Genomic DNA, 21,470 nt, shown 5'->3' with positions numbered 1-21,470 from the left:
GTTAAATGATTCCCTTTTCTCTGTAATAATAAAACAGTACATGTACTTGATCCCAACTAAGATATAATTACCCCTTATTGGGGGCAGAACAGCCCTATTGGGTTTATTTAATGGTTAAATGATTCCCTTTTCTCTTTAATAATAAAACAGTACCTGTACTTGATCCCAACTAAGATATAATTACCCCTTATTGGGGGCAGAACAGCCCTATTGGGTTTATTTCATGGTTAAATGATTCCCTTTTCTCTGTAATAATAAAACAGTACCTGTACTTGATCCCAACTAAGATATAATTACCCCTTATTGGGGGCAGAACAGCCCTATTGGGTTTATTTAATGGTTAAATGATTCCCTTTTCTCTGTAATAATAAAACAGTACCTGTACTTGATCCCAACTAAGATATAATTACCCCTTATTGGGGGCAGAACAGTCCTATTGGGTTTATTTAATGGTTAAATGATTCCCTTTTCTCTGTAATAATAAAACAGTACCTGTACTTGATCCCAACTAAGATATAATTAATCCTCATTGGAGGCAAAACAATCCTATTGGGTTTATTTAGGGTTTAAATTATTTTTTGGTAATGATAAGGTATGAAGATCTAAATTACAGAAAATCCCAGGTCCAGAGCATTCTGGCTAACAGGTCCCATACCTTTATATAGAATATAAATGTCACAATATAAGGCTGATTATTAATTGATTCAGATTATTAGAACATGGCAGCTCAGCAGCAAGTGCAGTCTGCATCAAAATGTAATAATCAGCCCTGTAACATCAGCTTATATGACATGACAACCTCATTTTCTGTTTGATAACTTGCAATGACTAATGATGAGCCAATTTTTTTCGCCAGGCATGGATCTGCAGAGAATTTCCGCATTTCACCATTGGCGAATTGTTTTGCGAAAGCCAGATGTATGCCTGTATATACATGCTTAGCTGCATCCCTGTCCCTAACTATAGTCCAGTATATCGAGATAACCTGAATAATGCTGAATGCATTACTATGCTTTATTATTAGCACTAGTAATTATAGTATTGCTTGGGGGGAAGAAGCTACTTGCCTTCCATTTACTATGCATGCACTGTTATTGCTATATGATGAAAGTCAACCATAAACACACACTTTTGGTAACTGTCTATCAGTACAAATGTACATTATTTTTTCCTCGTTATGTATAATCCCATTTTTTCCTATACAGATTCCACATTCAACATGGTTCCAGAAAACAAAACATCAGTCAGTGACTTTGTCCTGCTTGGGCTGACGGACCACACAAGGCTTCAGATAATCCTCTTTCTTTGTGTTTTAATAATCTATTCATTGAACCTGACAGGCAATTTTTTGATTATGCTACTCATCATTTCTGACTCCACTCTCCATATTCCTATGTACTTGTTCCTGTGGAATTTAGCCTTTATTGACATCTGCTACTCTTCTGTTGTTGCTCCCAAGATGCTCTCTGATTTGCTTTCGACAAAAAGGACTATTTCTTTTACGGGATGCATTTTACAAATACATTTTCTTCATTTTCTAGGAAGTTCGGAAGCCATACTTTTTTCAGCCATGTCTTATGACCGCTATGTGGCGATTCAGAACCCTTTGCGTTACTCATCCATCATGAACATACGGCTTTGTCTACAGTTGTCTCTTGGGTGTTTGATGCTTGGATTTTTGCATTCTCTCTTGCATACTGTATTAACAGCAAAGCTCCCATTTTGTGGCCCAGATGTGATTAACCACTTCTTTTGTGACATTAAGCCATTGCTGAAGTTGGCTTGTACAGACACTTCTCTTAATTTGCACCTTCTCAATGGTGTCACTGGAACCCTGATAACAGCCACCCTCTTCCTCACTATTCTGTCCTACATTTTCATTAGCAGATGCCTAATGAAGACTACGAACACAGAGGGCAGAAAGCGAGCATTTGCTATTTGTAGTGCCCATCTCACTGCTGTTCTACTTTTAACTGGAACAGCTATATTCACATATATACGGCCATCTTCACAAAGCTCACTGGACCAAGACCGGGCTGCTGCAGTTTTGTACACAGTGCTACCCCCTGCCCTAAACCCAATTATATATTCCTTGCGAAACAAACAAATAAAGGTAGCTATGAGGGCAATAGCCAAGAAATGGCTGTTCTAATAACCTACAAGATCAAGAGTAAGAGCTAGTCCTAGCCAAGTTTGCCAGGACTTCATTATATATATAATAGTGTATATAAAATTGAAAATGTTAGCAGGTTCTTGCTGTAGAATATATATATATAGATACATTAATAATAACCATGTGCTTGTCCAAGAAGTCATCCAAGCCATCTGTAAAGACATTAATAGAGTCCGCTGTCAAAATATCAATGCCAGAGCATTATCTGGGTATTTCTTATATAACAAGAGCACTTTGTGTAGGATCCACTAAAAATAAAATACATTTTAGGTCATAAAATTCATGGCTTTTCTTATTTATTTCTCTTGAATATTTATCCACTTCTTTCCTATTGTCATCCTGACAACTTGACATGAATGTTACTGCTACTGATAATTAACATGTTCGGTAAATAAAAACATATGTGATCCAGTACCTTTAAGAAGAGAAAGCAACACAAAAAGCTTATTTGTACATTTTAGGATCTTACACTGGGATGTATCTATTGCAATTGCTGTTCCTTCAGTGTATCACCAGCTGTGAAGTAGGCAGGTTTAAATCTAACCTATAGCCAATCAAACAATTATTATTGTCTCCATTAGGGACAACCAAAAATGTGCAATTTTATCATAGTCCTACGTAAGCTATAAGAACTATTTTGGTCTCACTTATACATATGCCTTTAGTGCTAATGCCAGAATAAAAATACAGTGTGAGATACATAGTACAGTGCTGTTAGGTGCAAGAGTCTTGTCCTTACTGCCTGTCTGTGCCTGAATGATGTGCAAGTTCAAGGGTAGATAGGGACAAGAGAGGAAAGGCCAATGTGCCTCCCCTGACATCTCTAATGAGATGCCAAATAATTATCTGAGATGACTACTGATTATCTGAATCAGAGAAATCCAATTAGTACAAGTAAGTCAACATGAGCTTTAGTGAAAATAGCATAGCATTCAGTTGTGTTGACTGTGTAAAATTATGGAATGTCCCCAGGAAAATAAATAAACCTGAGCATCTCATTGTTCTCATGAAGAAATACTATACTAAACAAAAAGCCACAGTCATGACAGAAAATAACTAGAATAAAAGAGTAAAACTGATTGCAAGGAGAATAATCCTTGTGTTACCATGTAGACACATGTTAGGAGCTTAGTGAGAACCAGAATGGAAAATATGGTTCTTAAAGAAATGGTATCATGATCAGACTGGATTAAGGTAAACAGAAGGTGAACAGAAAGCAATAGAATAGCTGGTAGGCTGCAAGTCCATATGTGCTACTGCCAGTAGTTATGGAAGACGGCAAACACAATTTTGTAAACAGGCCAATGGTCATGGTGCAGGCAAGAATAAATCCATAGTTACAGGGCAGAGGTCCATTCAGGAGAACAATAGAAATCAATACAACTGGACAGAGCTCACACACAGAAACACAGGAACAGCTGCTTAATATGGAATTTAGCTGCAACTGGACCTGACAAAACAAAGGTGTAAGCCAAGGAGGGAAAGGCAGGTACCCACACAGCATCCTGTGGCTCGAGCAGGAGGAGCAGTGGCCCATAAATTGAACAGGTCCTGACATAGACATAAACAAACTAACCCCATATTGGCAAAGCAGTTACATAGACATGGCTAAAGACTAACAGAGTTGATGGCGAAGATGAACATGTCATAGACAGTTTTAGCCTTTTTGAGTAAATAATAACAAACACTCCAACTGTCGAGGGATACAATTCTGACCTGTACTTGTTAAAATAAAGATGTTAGTCCTAGAAAAGATCTGAACGCAATGATGTTCCTGTTCTGACCTCAGTACATATTACCTTGAGGTAGTGTATCGTTTGACACGTAGATAAACTTTCCTACACAATAAAAAAGACTAAGAGCTGAAGGTTAGATTGACAATTAAATGAAAAAAACATAGTTACATACATACATAGGGTTGAAAAAAGAGTCCATCAAGTTCAACCCTTCCAAGTGAACCCAGCACACACAACCTATACTTACCAATCTATACACTCATGGAATGCATATAAAGAATTATATGCTCTAAATCAGGGGTCCCCAACCGCCGGGCCGCGGACGGCATGGCAGTGGGCCGCAGCGCCCCCTCCCCCCACAGCGCATCGCATGTATTACGCGCTGCGCCCCGCCCCCCTCGGTCCGTGTAAAAGATTTTGTGCCTCCTACCGGGCCGCGGGGCTAAAAAGGTTGGAAACCCCTGCTCTAAATACATTACCCAAACAATAACAGATGGCATACAGTCAACTAACATGATAACAAGTAATATAAATATGGTTACATGGGCAAAATAGCTTCAACATGAAAACAAACAAAGATGCTGACATGCAATCATGATAATGTCACGTAGAAGCCTGAGGACCCAAACAGAAGACATGCCAAGAGTCATAACTATAATAGGGAGTAGTGATGGGCAAATCTGTCCAATTTCACTTAACCAAAAAATTTGTAAAATGGCGAAAATTAGCAAAAGTTACAACAGAGGCCTTACCGCACACCCTAATTCTCCGAATTTGACCGCCCGGTGCACAATGCCAGAGGGATCGGCACCCTCACACAAACCAACAGGAAAACAAAAAGCAAATTGGCACTCAGGGCTAAAGGGAAATAATTCCTTATTAGAAAGTCTTTATTTGCGAAAAAGATGCAACGTTTCGAGGCCAATCAGCCTCTTTATCAAGCATACAGATCAGTGCAGACAAAGTGAATATATACAAATTTAATAACCACACCCCCAAGTTAATTGGCAGCTTACGTATATCTTTACCTCAACAACAGTGGTGTTAAATTACATAAAAAGTATAAGAACAGCAGTTTGTGTAATCCTATATACATTTTACAATCAGTAAATTCATATAAAGGTGTCAAACATTATGTGCAATCAATATGAAATAGTAACCTTCTTGTTTTCTTTTTCATCCTTTTTATATTTTATGTTCAGTGACCTAACAAGTAGAAACAATGTATACCCTAAGTAAGTCCATATAGTTGAAACATTGTATAACCTGAGTGAATCCATAAAGTGCTAGAAAAATAAAGTAACAATAATCAAGATTAAAACGTTACATTTCACATATAAAAATTTTTTTATCACAAAGAAGTAAGATATCTTACCCTAACATGTAGAAAAAAGAGTATTTATCCCTGAAGAACATCAGGAATACTTATCTGTAAAAAACGTAAAAAAATTTTTAAATATAAAACTTCTTTCAAGATAAATAACTATAAAAAACAGGTCATGTTAAATTCTTCGTTTAACCCTTTTGGGTGACGGGACTGTAAGAGCCAAATGGTTATTAAATTTGTATATATTCACTTTGTCTGCACTGATCTGTATGCTTGATAAAGAGGCTGATTGGCCTCGAAACGTTGCATCTTTTTCGCAAATAAAGACTTTCTAATAAGGAATTATTTCCCTTTAGCCCTGAGTGAAAATTAGCAAAACACATTGAAGTCAATGGGCAGCTCTTTCACAGCACTTTTTCCAGTGCACAATACATTGGAATCTATGGGGTTTTTTAAAAACAAAACCTGGCACAAATGTATCACAAGCCAGGAGTCGTAATTGACTTTACAGGACACCCGAATAAAAATAATAATGGCTTTACAATTGTAACTGTATTTCTTTTTGTATGTATAGATCCTAAATAACTAATATAGACCAATGCATGTGTGTATTTTCTCCTATGAGACCCTTGTAAGAATACAATTATAAGATAAACCCTAGTACTTTGACACCTGTTCCAACAAAAACGTGGATTCTTAGGGCACGTAATTGACTGGGACACATTATATTACTCTAACTCAACAGATCAACACATGGTAGTCCTTTCATTTTGAATTTTCCAACTTCAAAAGTTTTTTAATTGGCTCAGATAACCAATTTTGGGCTTCTCAACCCCTTGCACCAATACAACCAAGCAACAGTTTAACTTTCCTCTGCTCAATGAGTAACAGCTAGGGTTGCAGACGGCTTTATATATACAAAAACAAAGGGACAGATTCAGCTCCACAAGAAAAGGTTATGTTATGGTTTAGCACATGAAAACTAATAGTGAGATCCAATTTGAGGAGAAAAAACTTTTCACCTAATACAGATCCAGTTTTTTCCCATAGACTTCACATGATAAACAGTCAAATAGGAAACTGAATTTGGGTTGAACTTCGGGTTGAGCTCTTCCGCTCACCCTCCCTGCCCATGACCTAACACTGCTGGCTTCCTGTTCCAGCTCTCTAATTTATAGGCGCGTGCACGAAATGCCCCAACCCCTTTTGTGACATCATTGCAGGACGGTCGCAGGTTTATGAATAGAGGGGAGAAGCTGGGTCAGGCAGGGTTATTGCTGGGAGCGGGCGGGTTAGGGTCGGGTACAGGTTGAGGATTTCTCGACCCGCACATTACTATTGGGAATCCATGTAATGAGGCAGTGAGGCAACATGGGTAGCAGAGCAGAAGATCCAGATTAAACATTTGATTTATATAATACTATGATAAGTTTAGTGTATCAGACACTCATCATACTATATTTTTAGTATTTCATATAATATTCTTTTATCCATATATGTTTTGCCACATTATGAGAAACTGAGACTTATTTATGAAAAGTAGAAAGCTCTGACCCAATGTAATGCCAGGGGTCTTTTGTTTCAATTTAGGCCTGCTCTTGAAAAATCCTGCAGCACTGAAGGGGTTAAATGTTTAGCCTAGCTCACATAACCCTTGCTATATGAATAAAGTGAAATCTCATGTATCTGTGGTACATGTATAGGACCTGTTATCCAGGATGCTCGGGACCTGGGGTTTTCCAGATAAGGGATCGTTCCGTAATTTGGATCTCCATACCTTAAGTCTACTAAAAATCATTTAAATATTGTGTAAACCCATTAGGATTGTTCTGCCCCCAATAAGGATTAATTATATCTTAGTTGGGATCAAGTACAGGTAATGTTTTATTATTACAGAGAAAAGGGAATCATTTAACCATTAAATAAACCCAATAGGGCTGTTCTGCCCCCAATAAGGGGTAATTATATCCTAGTTGGGATCAAGTACAGGTACTGTTTTATTATTACAGAGAAAAGGGAATCATTTAACCATTAAATAAACCCAATAGGGCTGTTCTGCCCCCAATAAGGGGTAATTATATCTTAGTTGGGATCAAGTACAGGTACTGTTTTATTATTACAGAGAAAAGGGAATCATTTAACCATGAAATAAACCCAATAGGACTGTTCCGCCCCCAATAAGGGGTAATTATATCTTAGTTGGGATCAAGTACAGGTACTGTTTTATTATTACAGAGAAAAGGGAATCATTTAACCATTAAATAAACCCAATAGGGCTGTTCTGCCCCCAATAAGGGGTAATTATATCTTAGTTGGGATCAAGTACAGGTACTGTTTTATTATTACAGAGAAAAGGGAATCATTTAACCATTAAATAAACCCAATAGGGCTGTTCTGCCCCCAATAAGGGGTAATTATATCTTAGTTGGGATCAAGTACAAGTACTGTTTTATTACTACAGAGAAAAAGGAAATAATTTTAAAATTAGACTTATTTGCTTATAATGGAGTCTATGGGAGATGGCCTTTCCGTAATTCAGAACTTAATGGGTTTCCGGATAAGGGATCCCATACCTGTAGTATGTTTCAGCTATAAATTTCTATTTAAGAATGTTTGTATTTTTACATATTCCCTCATCTCATTTTGGTTAATGAGATAAATATGATTTTACTCTCGGGGCTTCAATAATTCCCAGTAGTCATTATCCAGTGATAGTTACACTATAAAGCCCCCTGCATAATTCTAACCCTTCATGCTGTGGACAAGACATCGACGCAAACCCATTAGCACTTACAACAGCATGTCAGGCACTTTGTAACTTATCTTACATAGCAGATAATGATCTGTTTATTTATATATTTATTTTGCAGCAGGAAAATAGAACCGGATAAATGATATCATAAACCCATGTTCAGAACCAAAATTGGCAATGAACTAGGGATCAATACACTCAAGAATCACCAGGCTGCATGTATATTTGTGTGTTGCTCAGTATGGGTAAGAACTTCTGCTTTATCTTTATTTAATACAATTTATTATGCTACTTTTGTGAATCATAATATATTCTGTGAGCAATGCATATGGTTATTTAGGGGGTTATTACGTTTTTTTCATGGTTTCAAAAGCCTCTAAAACCACAGACACGAGAATTAACAAATTCCGAAATGTTTGTAGCCTTTGCGCAAAGTACAATTTTTGTCATGGAATTTTAACAAACTCTTCGCATACATTCCAAAATGTTCTATAAGTTAAAAATGTTAGAAAAAAATACGAAATTATCTCAAAATTGTTTAGTAAATGGGCCCCTGTGTGCTCACTGTATCAAGGTTTAATCACTGAACCGAGATTTATTACTGAACTGATATGTAGAAAAAGATACACAAATGTACTGTATAAATAAGCAATGTCTGCAACATTTCACTACAGCACCTGTGACTAAATGCCCATAGGAACCTGTTTCCAGTTTGCCTTCAAGTGGCAAAAAATCGTCCTTACTGTAAAAGGGCTTTAGACCACTAGTGGGTTCAACCTTATTACTAAGTGCAATAATTGCCTTATTTTTTCTCAGTTTTTAAAAGCACATCCAACCTATTCTCAAAACTATCTAATGTACGTGCCAGTAAAACAGCTCTAGGGAGAGAACATCACACAACCTTTCTGCACCACAATGTGAATCTTTCTTCACCTAATCTGACAGGATGCCCTTGTGACCAATGGAACATTATAGTGAAACAAAAATCATAGAGTTTATTATATGGTCCCTTTATAAATATATATATATATACGTTCCAAGGATTAGGTGCCGCTCACCCAGGACTTAAGGATCATTTTAGTACAGGTATATGACCCATTATCCAGAATGCTCGGGATCAAGGGTATTCCGGATAAGGGGTCTTTCCGTAGTTTGGATCTTAATACCTTAAATCTACTAAAAAATCAATAAAACATTAATTAAACCCAATAGGGTTGTTTTGCATCCAATAAGGATAAATTATATCTTATTTGGAATCAATTACATGGTACTGTTTTATTATTACAGAGAAAAGGGAATCATTTAACCATTAAATAAACCCAATAGGGCTGTTCTGCCCCCAATAAGGGGTAATTATATCTTAGTTGGGATCAAGTACAGGTACTGTTTTATTATTACAGAGAAAAGGGAATCATTTAACCATGAAATAAACCCAATAGGGCTGTTCTGCCCCCAATAAGGGGTAATTATATCTTAGTTGGGATCAAGTACAGGTACTGTTTTATTATTACAGAGAAAAGGGAATCATTTAACCATTAAATAAACCCAATAGGGCTGTTCTGCCCCCAATAAGGGGTAATTATATCTTAGTTGGGATCAATTACAAGGTTCTGTTTTATTTCTACATAGAAAAAGGAAATCAGTTTTAAAATTCTGAATTATTTGATTAAAATGGAGTCTATGGGAGACAGGCATTCCGTAATTCAGAGTTTTCTGGATAACGGGTTTCCGGATAAGGGGTCTGATACCTGTATTTTTATTTATGTGAAAAAAACACTAACGTTTCGGCTGAAAGTTGAAAGTATGAAAGTTGATAAAGGCTGGTGTTGCAGCTGAAACGTTAGTGGTTTGTTCACATAAATAAAAATACTAAAATGATCCTTAAGTCCTGTGTGAGCGGCACCTAATCCTTGAAAGGTGTCTACTTCATATCTTCGGGGGCTGCACCCAGTGAAATATACCGAGTTTACGTGAGTGCTGACTTCTTTTGCTGTATATATATCATACCCTTTAAATTTGTCTTTTTTCAGAGTAAATAAGCCCAACCTAGCCAGCTTTTCATCATAATTGAAACTATCCATATGCTTGGTTGCTCTTTCCTGGACTGCATTTCAGTTATGCCTCTTTTGAGTACTTGAGACCAAAACTGCATTTCATATTCTCCAAGGAGTCCAAAAATACAGTGAAATGCAGTGAAGCTGCAGCGATCCCTTGGAGTTTCTCTCACTGCAGAGCTCAGTAACTCCCTCCCCCTTCTCTCTGCCTGGCGTGCTGCTCATGCCCAGTTTCAAGCCGTTTACTGAGCATGCTCACTTGCTGAACTCTTTAACCACGCCCACCGTCAATCCTCCAATGAGCCGATCTCATAGGCAGTTGCTCTTGTAAACAAGTGCTCTCTGCTCCCTCTCTTGGAACACATTCTACTGACTGCAGGCTGGAAAGTTTAACCTTTTCACCACTGACTCTGATCTGCAGGCATTTTATAACTTTTACCCATTGACAAATATGCTTCTATAAATCTCATAGAAATGAAAGGAACATGGGTGTTTTTATGTATTAAGCTCTAAACTCACATTTTCATAAATCTGTCTCTTAATGTATGTATGTATGTATAACTTTATTTATAAAGCGCCACAAGGGTACGCAGCGCTGTACAGTCTTACAGAATACAAAACTACACACAGGGAGGACAAGTGATATAATAAATAAATACAATAAATACATATATATATAAGTGCCATGTGGTATGAGACACAGTAGGAAGGAGGTCCCTGCCCCGTAGAGCTTACATGATTTGCCAGACATACTTGAAACATTTGTCATACTTGTTTAGTGATCTATAAACATTTGTTCCTATGCATAAATCTGCATAATATACTACACACTGACATACATACAGTGAGGAGTGGGGTTTAATACCCTTCCTTTATTTCATTTCATCCCTGTGATTCTGAATTTCAAGTCTTCTGCAACTGCTGTTCACGTAACAGCATGGAATATTATAATGGACAAAACTACAGTACATGTATGGGGTCCGTTATACGGAAACCCCTTTATCCAGAAAGCTCCAAATTACAGAAAGCCCATCTCCCATAGACTCCATTTTAATAAAATAATTTAGATTTTTGAAACTGTTTTCCATTTTTTCAGTAATAATAAACAGTACCTTGTACTTGATCCCAACTAAGATATAATTACCCCTTATTGGGGGCAGAACAGCCCTATTGGGTTTATTTAATGGTTAAATGATTCCCTTTTCTCTGTAATAATAAAACAGTACCTTGTACTTGATCCCAACTAAGATATAATTACCCCTTATTGGGGGCAGAACAGCCCTATTGGGTTTATTTAATGGTTAAATGATTCCCTTTTCTCTGTAATAATAAAACAGTACCTGTACTTGATCCCAACTAAGATATAATTACCCCTTATTGGGGGCAGAACAGCCCTATTGGGTTTATTTAATGGTTAAATGATTCTCTTTTCTCTGTAATAATAAAACAGTACCTGTACTTGATCCCAACTAAGATATAATTACCCCTTATTGGGGGCAGAACAGCCCTATTGGGTTTATTTAATGGTTAAATGATTCTCTTTTCTCTGTAATAATAAAACAGTACCTGTACTTGATCCCAACTAAGATATAATTACCCCTTATTGGGGGCAGAACAGCCCTATTGGGTTTATTTAATGGTTAAATGATTCCCTTTTCTCTGTAATAATAAAACAGTACCTGTACTTGATCCCAACTAAGATATAATTACCCCTTATTGGGGGCAGAACAGCCCTATTGGGTTTATTTAATGGTTAAATGATTCCCTTTTCTCTGTAATAATAAAACAGTACCTGTACTTGATCCCAACTAAGATATAATGAATCCTTATTGGAGGCAAAACATTCCTATTGGGTTTAATTAATGTTTTATTGATTTTTTGGTAGACTTAAAGTGATACTGACACGAAAAAACTACTTTTCAAAATATGAATATACATAAAAAGTTACATATAGGTCTTGTTTTTTTCGCTGACAGGGTTGCTTTTGTAAATAATTGTTACTTGAAGTTCATGAACCTGATCAGATATAGCTTCCAATGCTAACAGACAAATATGGCCGCCCCCTCATAGAGGAACATGGGGGATCAGACAGGTAATGTAAAAGCATCAGGCAAATACTTTTATGGCAAAATTATAAAGTTCTTGCAAAGACAATGTTGTGAAAGATGTAAAAAAAAGATTTAATTTTTGGTGTCAGTATCTTTTTAAGGTATGGAGATCCAAATTACGGAAAGACCCCTTATCGGGAATGCCCTTGATCCTGAGCATTCTGGATAACGGGTCCTATACCTGTACTACATTATGTACATAACCAGGATTTGTATGAAGTGTATAAAGAACATCCAAGGCTCATCTTGTTTAAATTATTTCAGAACTGAAGTGTAAGCATCCAAAACAAGTAAGAGATTTTATATAATTTGGATGAAGAATAAATATAATAAACCTAGTAGTGATGTGTATGAAGGAAGAAATGGAATAAATGTAGTGCTTCATATCTATTTAAAAATGTTCACCTTATTCAGCCAGAGGTACATCTGTAGCTAAGTTCTAAGATGCATCCCTGGGTCTAATTAGAGTCTGGTGTTTTGAGATATCCTGAAATATTCTGGATGCATATATATTTTTTATAATTATTGGAGCTAGTAGCCTCCTGTTCATTTGTGATCCCATTATTTCCAATACAGATTCCACATTCAACATGGTTCCAGAAAACAAAACATCAGTCAGTGACTTTGTCCTGCTTGGGCTGACGGACCAAACAAGGCTTCAGATAATCCTTTTTGTTTGTATTTTAATCATCTATTTATTGAACCTGACAGGCAATTTTTTGATTATGCTACTCATCATTTCTGACCCCACTCTCCATATTCCTATGTACTTCTTCCTGTGGAATTTAGCCTTTATTGACATCTGCTACTCTTCTGTTGTGGTCCCCAAGATGCTCTCTGATTTGCTTTCAACAAAAAGGACTATTTCTTTTATCGGATGCATCTCACAAATACATTTTTTCCATTTCCTGGGAAGTTCAGAAGTCATGCTTTTTTCAGCCATGTCTTATGACCGCTATGTTGCGATTCAGAACCCTTTGCGTTACTCATCCATCATGAACATACGGCTTTGTCTACAGTTGTCTCTTGGGTGTTTGATGCTTGGATTTTTCCATTCTCTCTTGCATACCCTATTAATTGCAAAGCTACCATTTTGTGGCCCAGATGTGATTAACCACTTCTTTTGTGACATTAAGCCATTGCTGAAGTTGGCTTGTACAGACACTTCTCTTAATTTGCACCTCCTCAACGGCATCACTGGAACCCTAACAGTGATCACCCTCTTCCTCACTATTCTTTCTTACATTTTCATTAGCAGATGCCTAATGAAGATCACAAACACAGAAGGCAGAAAGCGAGCATTTGCTATTTGTAGTGCCCATCTCACTGCTGTTCTACTTTTAAATGGAACAGCTATATTCACATATATACGGCCATCTTCACAAAGCTCTTTAGACCAAGACCGGGCTGCTGCAGTTTTTTACACAGTGCTACCCCCTGCCCTAAACCCAATTATATATTCCTTGAGAAACAAAGATATAAAGAAGGCTATGAGGACAATGACCAGGAAATGGTTTTTCTCATAAACTAAAAGATCTGTAAGAGCCTCAGGTTCAATATTTAGGGGCATATTTTTTAAAGTGCGTATTTAATTTTACACCAGAAAGTTTGAAAACTGCATTAAATACCTGTGTAGGAACCTGAAGCTTTTAGACCAAAATCAATATTCCTATTCATGTATTCTAAGGCACTCCCCCCACTTGTACAAAGGGGCTGAGGGATAAAAGGAGATTGAAGCTGCAATGCAGGAATGGTCAGCAGTGGGTGGTAAGGTAATGAGTTCTGCCCCAGGCAGCAGTATACTCATAGGTATCCTGTGGGAAATGGGTCTTACTGCATATAATGGTATGAGACTGATTATCCAGAAACCCTTTATATTTACACTGCTAGCACTCTTACATAAGACATTTAAGCAGGTGCTTACCCAGGGTCAGACTGGGCTGCCAGGACATCAGGAAAAAACCCAGTGGGCCCCAGCCCTAGTGAGCCACAGTGGCCAAGACCCAATGCCTGTAGCCGCTCCCCCAGCCATTTGAGTCCTCCCCTGATACGTTTCACTAATGGGAGGGGAGGACGTCGGGAGGGGGCCCCTGGGGGGGTTAGGGGGGCGCGTCGGGGGGCGGAGTGCAATGGGGGACGTAGCTGGCGGGGGCATCTTGGGGGGTGCGGGGCCCCAGGGGCGGCAGCCCTGGTGGGCCCTGCACCCCCCAGTCCGATCCTGTGCTTATCTGCTGCCTCCAAGTAACCTGGAAGCCAGGACTCCCTTTGCTTGCACACAGGTGTTTCAGGGGGCCTTGAAAAGTTACCTATCAATTGAAACTTCCTTTCAAAGGAGACCCCATAAAAAGCAATGGCTGCTGTTTTGTACAACTATCTAATTCCAAGTATAGTCTTTTGGGTGCTTTGATATGAAAGCATGGACAAGCAGCACTAAGCATGAATTGACACTATTCTAAAAGCTACCTGCATCCATACATGCTTCTTTGCAACTGCTGGGAAGGGCCAATATGCCTTCCCAGCCTCCTGTAAAAGGAAAAGCCTTGACCCGAGGTACCCTGGAACTACTACCAGCCTCAACCTGCCCATCGTTTTGGGGTTCGCTTAAACGGTTGCACCAATAGTCCCAAATGACTTGCAATTAGCCAACTGGACCTTGAATGTACAATATAGTCTTGATATGTTTTTAGCACTACAACATTCTATAAAGAATAAAGTCATTGCACTGTGAAGTAAGTCTGACACGTAGAGTGGTAAAAATAAAGTCTCTAGAGAAATTATAAGTGAAAAATGAGCCGGTTAAAAATCTGTGTGTAATGGCAAAAACAGATTATACCAAAACCTACTATGTTCATCATACTATGAGCAAAATAAATACTTAGATGTGGAATAGTTCACAGGAATCACTGGAATTTTCTAGATGAATGAACTGCTTCACCCACAATATCTGTTTCCATGAACAAATCCACTTTTTGGATTCGCCCGAACCCCCAAACCCTTCATAAAGGATTCGGCTGAATACCAAACCGAATCTGAATCCTAATTAGCATATGCTAAGGGTTAAATCTGGGGAAAATGTTCAACTTCCGTGTTTACATGACAAAAAGTCATGTGATTTTTAGGATTCGGTTCGGCCAAATCCTGGATTCGGTACATCCCTCATTTTCTTCTCATCCATTTCTACAAACTAACATATAGTTTTCTTTCAGCGCAGCAGTTGTTAACTTTAGAATCTGTTGTATGGATCAATGCTATATTCTTTGTATACTGTTTGTATAGATTCAAACTGGTTCTAATTTGTACATACTGTATTTCTGTTTTCAGTACAGAAAGTGTCTACCCATCAAACAATATTGAATATGTTTTGTGTCACAATAAAGTGTTCATTTTATTTCACCACAATAAAGTTGTCTGGTCTAATCCACAACACCATCAAGCCCTTAAGCATTTAATGTACATACACATTCCCGAAGACCTAAGCCACTTGGAGCAGATATATTATTTTGCTTACCAATGTGTATTTTCCACAATTTTTGTCAATCACAGCAAAAAATAAGCGACCACATCTTTTACATTTTTTCTTTTTTGCAATCACAAATTTTCATAGAATCTTGCCACCAAAAACCTGCCAATACCAAAATGTTTTTTTCTTTTTAAAAAAATCAGAATTGACATTAATCATAGCGAAATGTGATAAAGTTAATAATTAATTAATACATTTTTAAAAACTGGGGTGTAAATAGTGGTTACACAGGTTGGTATCTTGCATAACATAACAGTGAAATTATACAGTGACCCCTGCTTAAAATAGTACTCTCTGCCCCTGGCCCAAATCAGTACAGTGCAAACAATATGTTTGTACAAAAATCATGGTGAGCACTGAGTCACTAATTATTTGTATCTATATTCTGTTTGCCCCTATGTTGGCTTGGGAAACATACTCTCACTTGCACCCATTTCTTTTTTAAGATATTGCTTTGGGTTTGTGCTGTACATGTGGTGTGCCCTCCCAAAAACATATTGTTTGTTCAAAAAATGGTATTGTGACCTTGAGTATGTAACCCTATTTTGGCTACTGTTGTACTTTTAACACGCAATCGGCTGCGTGTGGCACTACAGGAGCCCTGAGCCCCCGCTTATTTATGGGGGACAGGTATGATATAAATAAATGGTGTGCCTCCACCCAGGGTAGTTATAGGTAGAACTATATGTCTCCTCCCTGGGAAAACTCCTCCTTGGACCTGGACTCCCTGCAACTCCCGGTACCTTGCCCCTCCCTTGGGGTAGCTGCTTACCAGGCAGTTGAGGATCCTCTTTATATGAACAGCCAAGACACCGATTAAAATGGTGAACCAGATGATGCAGGCAGAACATTCAGAAGATGTCACACAGATGGCTCAAGTCACACTCTCTCTTTGGGCTACCCCCGGTACTGCAGCCAGGCGATCCCACCTAGGAACTCACCCCAGTCCACGCGTAGGGCCCCTTCACTGGGAACACTCCCAAGTGCTGACTTGGCTCCTCTTACTACACACTACAGGTCCTGAACACCAGCCATGAGTGCTGGGGGGGTCTTAACCCCTCTCTCTCCTGTTGGGGCTATCGCTGCCCATTCTGCTTGTCACTCCTAGAGTGACCTATTACAGTACCTCCTGTACTAGAACACAAGCCTGTTGTTCACCTCTTTACAAGAGGCAGTCCCAGGACAAAGACCTTCACAAAATGGGTGTCATCCCTTTTTATATTGCAGCACACTGCCACCTAGTGGTTGCTGCTGAACAACAGGGAAACTCCCTTTTCACACATAAACAGCTAGGACCACCTTTAGGTGTCCAAATCTCATAAGGCCACCCTTATGGTGCCTGTCTAAAGGGGAACTCATTCTGAAGGGGCCCAATTCGTTGGGGTCCCAACAAGTATAAAATAGTACAATGAACCCTGGTGATGAAATTGAAATGGTTAGGTGACTGTTGCTCTATCCATTCCTGCAGGAATGTTAAATATTCATTTTAATATGCATTAGCAGCTTAGCACTGGGTGGGGTAATGAGAAAGATTGTGCATAGAGGAAGGGGAAGTAAAGGGGAGGAGTAAAGTCTGTGGCTGTTTTCACCATATGATGGTACAGTTAAATCTTATCCAATAATTGTACAATAACTTCTAAACATAAAACGGCACAGTGATCCCCTGCATATAATGGTACAGTGACCTTCTGGTATAAAACACCATACTCACCCTAAAAATGTTATTCTGAACTTGCACATGATTTACAAAAACAAACACTCTAATTAGTGCTAATTAGTGCAGGTCAGTTGTGCACAACAGCAGTAGATGAAACTTACACTGAATTTCTAGGACAAAATGCTGCATTGTGGCAAAATACACGGTTTACTGTATTTGCACTATGCACTGTGCTCATAAATATCTGTCCAATTTTGCTTCGTCAAAAAATTAGTGTAATGTGGCTAGCATGCAACTTTTTTGAAGTGCGCAACTTTTTTGACATCACCGTGACTTTTTCCTCACTCTGCAAATTTTTATGCGGCAAATTTTTGTGGTCGTTTCGCAAAAGAAATCCGCCAATGGCGAAATGCTTAAATTCACCACAAAACCTGGAGAAAAATTTTGCTCACCACTAGTGATGAGCGAATCTGTCCCATTTCACTTCGCCATAAAATCCGCAAAACGGCACAAAAATGTGCGGAACAGCAAAAAATTAGTGAAACACATTTGTCACCCAATTTTTTTTTTGTCGGCCACATCTTTTTTGGTCACCCGCATCTTTTATTTATGTTACTTGCGCCCTTTTTTAACGCGACGATGCCCAATTTGTGTGCCGAAATTTTTTGACGTGCAACAAATTTTTCAGCGGCGAATTTTCACGGCCAATGGCCAAATGCTGAAATTCGCTGCGAATCCTTTCCTTCCAAAAAAAATTCACTAATTACTACTCATAAATAAGATACAAACATGGGTTACAGTACTTGTCATATAATGAATTGTTTTTTGTAAATATTTAAAGTTCCATTCTCTACAAATAAAAAACATTCTTGTATATTCTTTTAAGTGCCACTCTCATTTCTTTGTTTCGTAGTGTATAAATAAGAGGATTCAATGCTGGCGTTACTACAGTAAATAGAACTGCCACTACTCTATCGTGGTCTAAAGACTGTTGAGTCAAAGGTCTCATATATGTAAAAATTGCAGTGCCATAAAGCATAAATACAACTGTAAGGTGAGCGCTACAGGTAGAAAAGGCATTTCGCCTTCCCTTTTTTGTCCGAATTTGTATGACAAATTTAATAATGAAAAAGTAGGAGAGAAATGTAAAAGCAAATGTTATCGTTGACACAGACCCAGCAACTCTAGTAAGAAGCTGAAGAATGAATGAGGTATCAGTGCAGGCAAGCTTCAACACTGGCTTCACGTCACAGAAGAAGTGGTTGACCAGGTTTGCCTGGCAATATGGAAGCTTTGCAGTCATCACAGTGTGCAGAAGAGAATGGAAAAATCCAGATATCCAACAACTTAGTGCCAAGGAGAGGCAGACTTTGCTATTCATGATGAGGATATACCGCAACGGATTACCAATGGCCACAAATCGGTCATAAGACATAACAGCAAGGAGCAAGACTTCAGCCGTTCCAAAGAAATGGAAGAAACATATCTGTGACATGCAGCCCCCAAAAGATATGAGCTTCCTCGTTGCAAAGAAATCCGTGAGCATTTTTGGAACAGAAACAGAAGAAAAACCAATGTCAATAAAAGACAAATTCCACAAAAAGAAATACATCGGAGTGTGAAGATTTGAGTCCCTTATAGTTGTTATCATAATGGAAATGTTTCCCAAAAGTGTTAAACAATAAAATAATAGGAATATCCCATAGACAATACATTGAATTTCCACCAAGTCTGTGAGACCAATCAGGGTAAAATCACCTATTGATGTTTGGTTTTTGGAGTCCATGTAATCACTGCGATCCATGTACATTTAGGTAAAACTTATAATTAGATACACAATAAGCTTTATCAATAAGCAATAAGAATATGGCAGATATGGCAATGCAGAAACACTGATCAGATTCATTACTACATTTCATCCACCTTGTCTACTGTAAAACATTTGTATTTTATGTAATAGTCTATTGGAACCACATGACACGTTCCCTGTCAGACCTCCAGTATCTAAAATATTAAAAGTAAAAATAAATAGTATTTTTAAAAAATGATTTTATTTATTTTTAAAAAATTTACCACCTAGTAAACCAGCTCCAAGTAAATTGGTGTAGAGAGTACACAAGCAAAACCTAAAATGAAACTCATTTACTGTATAGAATCACTGATATATATACAGTACAGGTATCGGACCCCTTATCCGGAAACCTGTTATCCAGAAAGCTCCGAACGGAATGCCCGTCTCCCATAGACTCCATTTTAATCAAATAATTCAGAATTTTAAAACTGATTTCCTTTTTCTATGTAGAAATAAAACAGAACCTTGTAATTGATTCCAACTAAGATATAATTAATCCTAATTGGATGCAAAACAATCCTATTGGGTTCAATTAATGTTTTATTGATTTTTTAGTAGACTTAAGGTATTGAGATCCAAATTACCGAAAGACCCCTTATCCGGAATACCCTTGGTCCTGAGCATTCTGGATAATGGGTCCTATACCTGTACTACTATATATCACTTCAGATATTTGCTATAAGTAAATGATGGGACCCTGGCACAACTAAAGAAATGCTGTTTAGCTTTTACATCTTCCTTAAGCTATATTCCTTAGGTAAGGTGATATATAGCTGTGAACTTTAAAGGTACATGGATTTTAGTCAATGGTAGAAGTCATTGGCCTGCTCAGAGGAACAGAGTTTGGGCTCCCCAGATCTCAAATACAGTAAAATGGGCTTTATTAGTGTAATGCACCATTGTAACAACCAAGTGATAGTGCGCACAACTCTGTGTTGCACTCGTTGCAAATCAGCTGCGTTATAAATACATTCTTAACTCCTTTAGGGAGTTAAACATAAATACATTCTTAACTCCTTTAGAGCAGACGAAGCGTATATCCGCAACAGCCAGAGTGTGCACACACAGAGCGGTGCGGATCGGCAGTCGGTCTTCAAAAGGTTCGCTTTCACGTTTTCTAGGCCGACCTCCGCTCTGTGTGCCATAGGTTTTAGTGCACACACTGAGCGGCGTACGGAAGCGGATCCACTTCTCTTAGCCAGGCAAAAATGTGCAGGGCCGAGAGCCCTTGCCTTTACTCTTCAGTATGAAAAATTGGTGTTTCAACCTCACTGCCAATTTTAGATTCAGAAATAGTTTTTTAAAAAGGAATTCTGATTGTATGGGGACCAAATGCAAAAGTAACCCCAAAGCCGCTCTCTCCTCCAGTGGGAAAAGGTTGTGACTAGTGATGAGCGAATCTGTCCTGTTTTGCTTTGGTGAAAATCCTGAAAATTTTGCAAAATGGTGAAAATTACACGAAATGTGGCTACCGTGCAAATTGCCGCCCTTGACTTTTTTTTAAGCTACCTCCACTTTTTTGACTTTTTCCTCACTGGGCGAATTTTTGTGCAGCAAATTTTTGTGGCAGATTAGCCAATGGTGAAATGTGGAAGTTCGCTGCAGATTCATACCTGGTTGAAAATTTTGCTCATCACTAGGTCATTACTCCTCCTAGCAATGGATTATCTAGGATACCCTCAATTATGCCTTTGGAGTACAAGTGCTACTGGTTTTCCTCACTAGCACCTTTAATAAGAAGTAGTAAGGCATGGATCCTTCTGAGGTAGATGATTAGATTACCAGTGTACAGATAATGCCTCTGCATAACGGATTCCTGCTCTACTACTCCTGCTCTAGCGACAAACCAATTATCTGCCTAGCAAGAACCAGCAAGGAGAAGCTTTAGCTTCCGTTTGCCCTGAAAGATAGCAAAAAAACATATATTTTTCATGATTAAAACAATAGGCAAAAAGGACACAAGCCTTATTCATTAAACATTTATGGGGGAATTACTAAAACTCGATTTTTTGGGGGTTTATATTGGTTTGAAACCATGAAAAAAAACTAATTTTCATAAATGGCAATCATTTATCAGAAGATCTGAATTGAAAAAGCACAAACAAAAGAGCGACTTTTTTTGTACTGTGAGATACTATAGCTCTGTGGGTTCTACTTTCACTAAGGTCAGGGTCTACTTCCAAGGAAAATGTAACTTTGTTAAATAACAGCACAGACAGAGCTGCTTCTTCAGTCATTGTAGTAAAATCCAAGTAATGAGAAGCTTCCAGAAGAATTATATAAAGATGTTT

The 21,470-nt window shown here is 38.1% G+C and overlaps 2 protein-coding genes across 2 annotated transcripts; one reads left to right on the top strand and one right to left on the bottom strand.

Annotated features, from left to right (window-relative positions):
• The first annotated feature begins 1,219 nt into the window (after positions 1 to 1,219).
• On the top strand, positions 1,220 to 13,676 carry LOC100497240 (olfactory receptor 12D1-like). Its single transcript, XM_012968810.2, has 2 exons — positions 1,220 to 1,820; positions 12,751 to 13,676. The coding sequence occupies exons 1-2, from the start codon at positions 1,220 to 1,222 to the stop codon at positions 13,674 to 13,676; spliced, it is 1,527 nt and encodes a 508-aa protein (XP_012824264.2).
• Positions 13,677 to 18,177: 4,501 nt separating this feature from the next.
• LOC100497081 (olfactory receptor 12D2) lies at positions 18,178 to 19,137 on the bottom strand. Its single transcript, XM_002942734.3, has one exon. The coding sequence runs from the start codon at positions 19,135 to 19,137 to the stop codon at positions 18,178 to 18,180; it is 960 nt and encodes a 319-aa protein (XP_002942780.3).
• Between the last annotated feature and the right edge of the window lie 2,333 nt (positions 19,138 to 21,470).

Source organism: Xenopus tropicalis, chromosome 8 (genome assembly GCF_000004195.4).
Source record: "Xenopus tropicalis strain Nigerian chromosome 8, UCB_Xtro_10.0, whole genome shotgun sequence".
Classification (NCBI taxonomy): Eukaryota; Metazoa; Chordata; class Amphibia; order Anura; family Pipidae; genus Xenopus; species Xenopus tropicalis.
This window is presented reverse-complemented; position numbering and strand designations above follow the sequence as displayed.

Coding starts and splice junctions, on each gene's coding strand:
- LOC100497240 (XM_012968810.2), top strand. CDS start 1,220: ATGGTTCCAGAAAACAAAACATCAGTCAGTGACTTTGTCCTGCTTGGG. Junction 1,821..12,750: donor TAATTTGCACCTTCTCAATG/GTGTCACTGGAA, acceptor ACATGGTTCCAG/AAAACAAAACATCAGTCAGT.
- LOC100497081 (XM_002942734.3), bottom strand. CDS start 19,137: ATGTACATGGATCGCAGTGATTACATGGACTCCAAAAACCAAACATCA.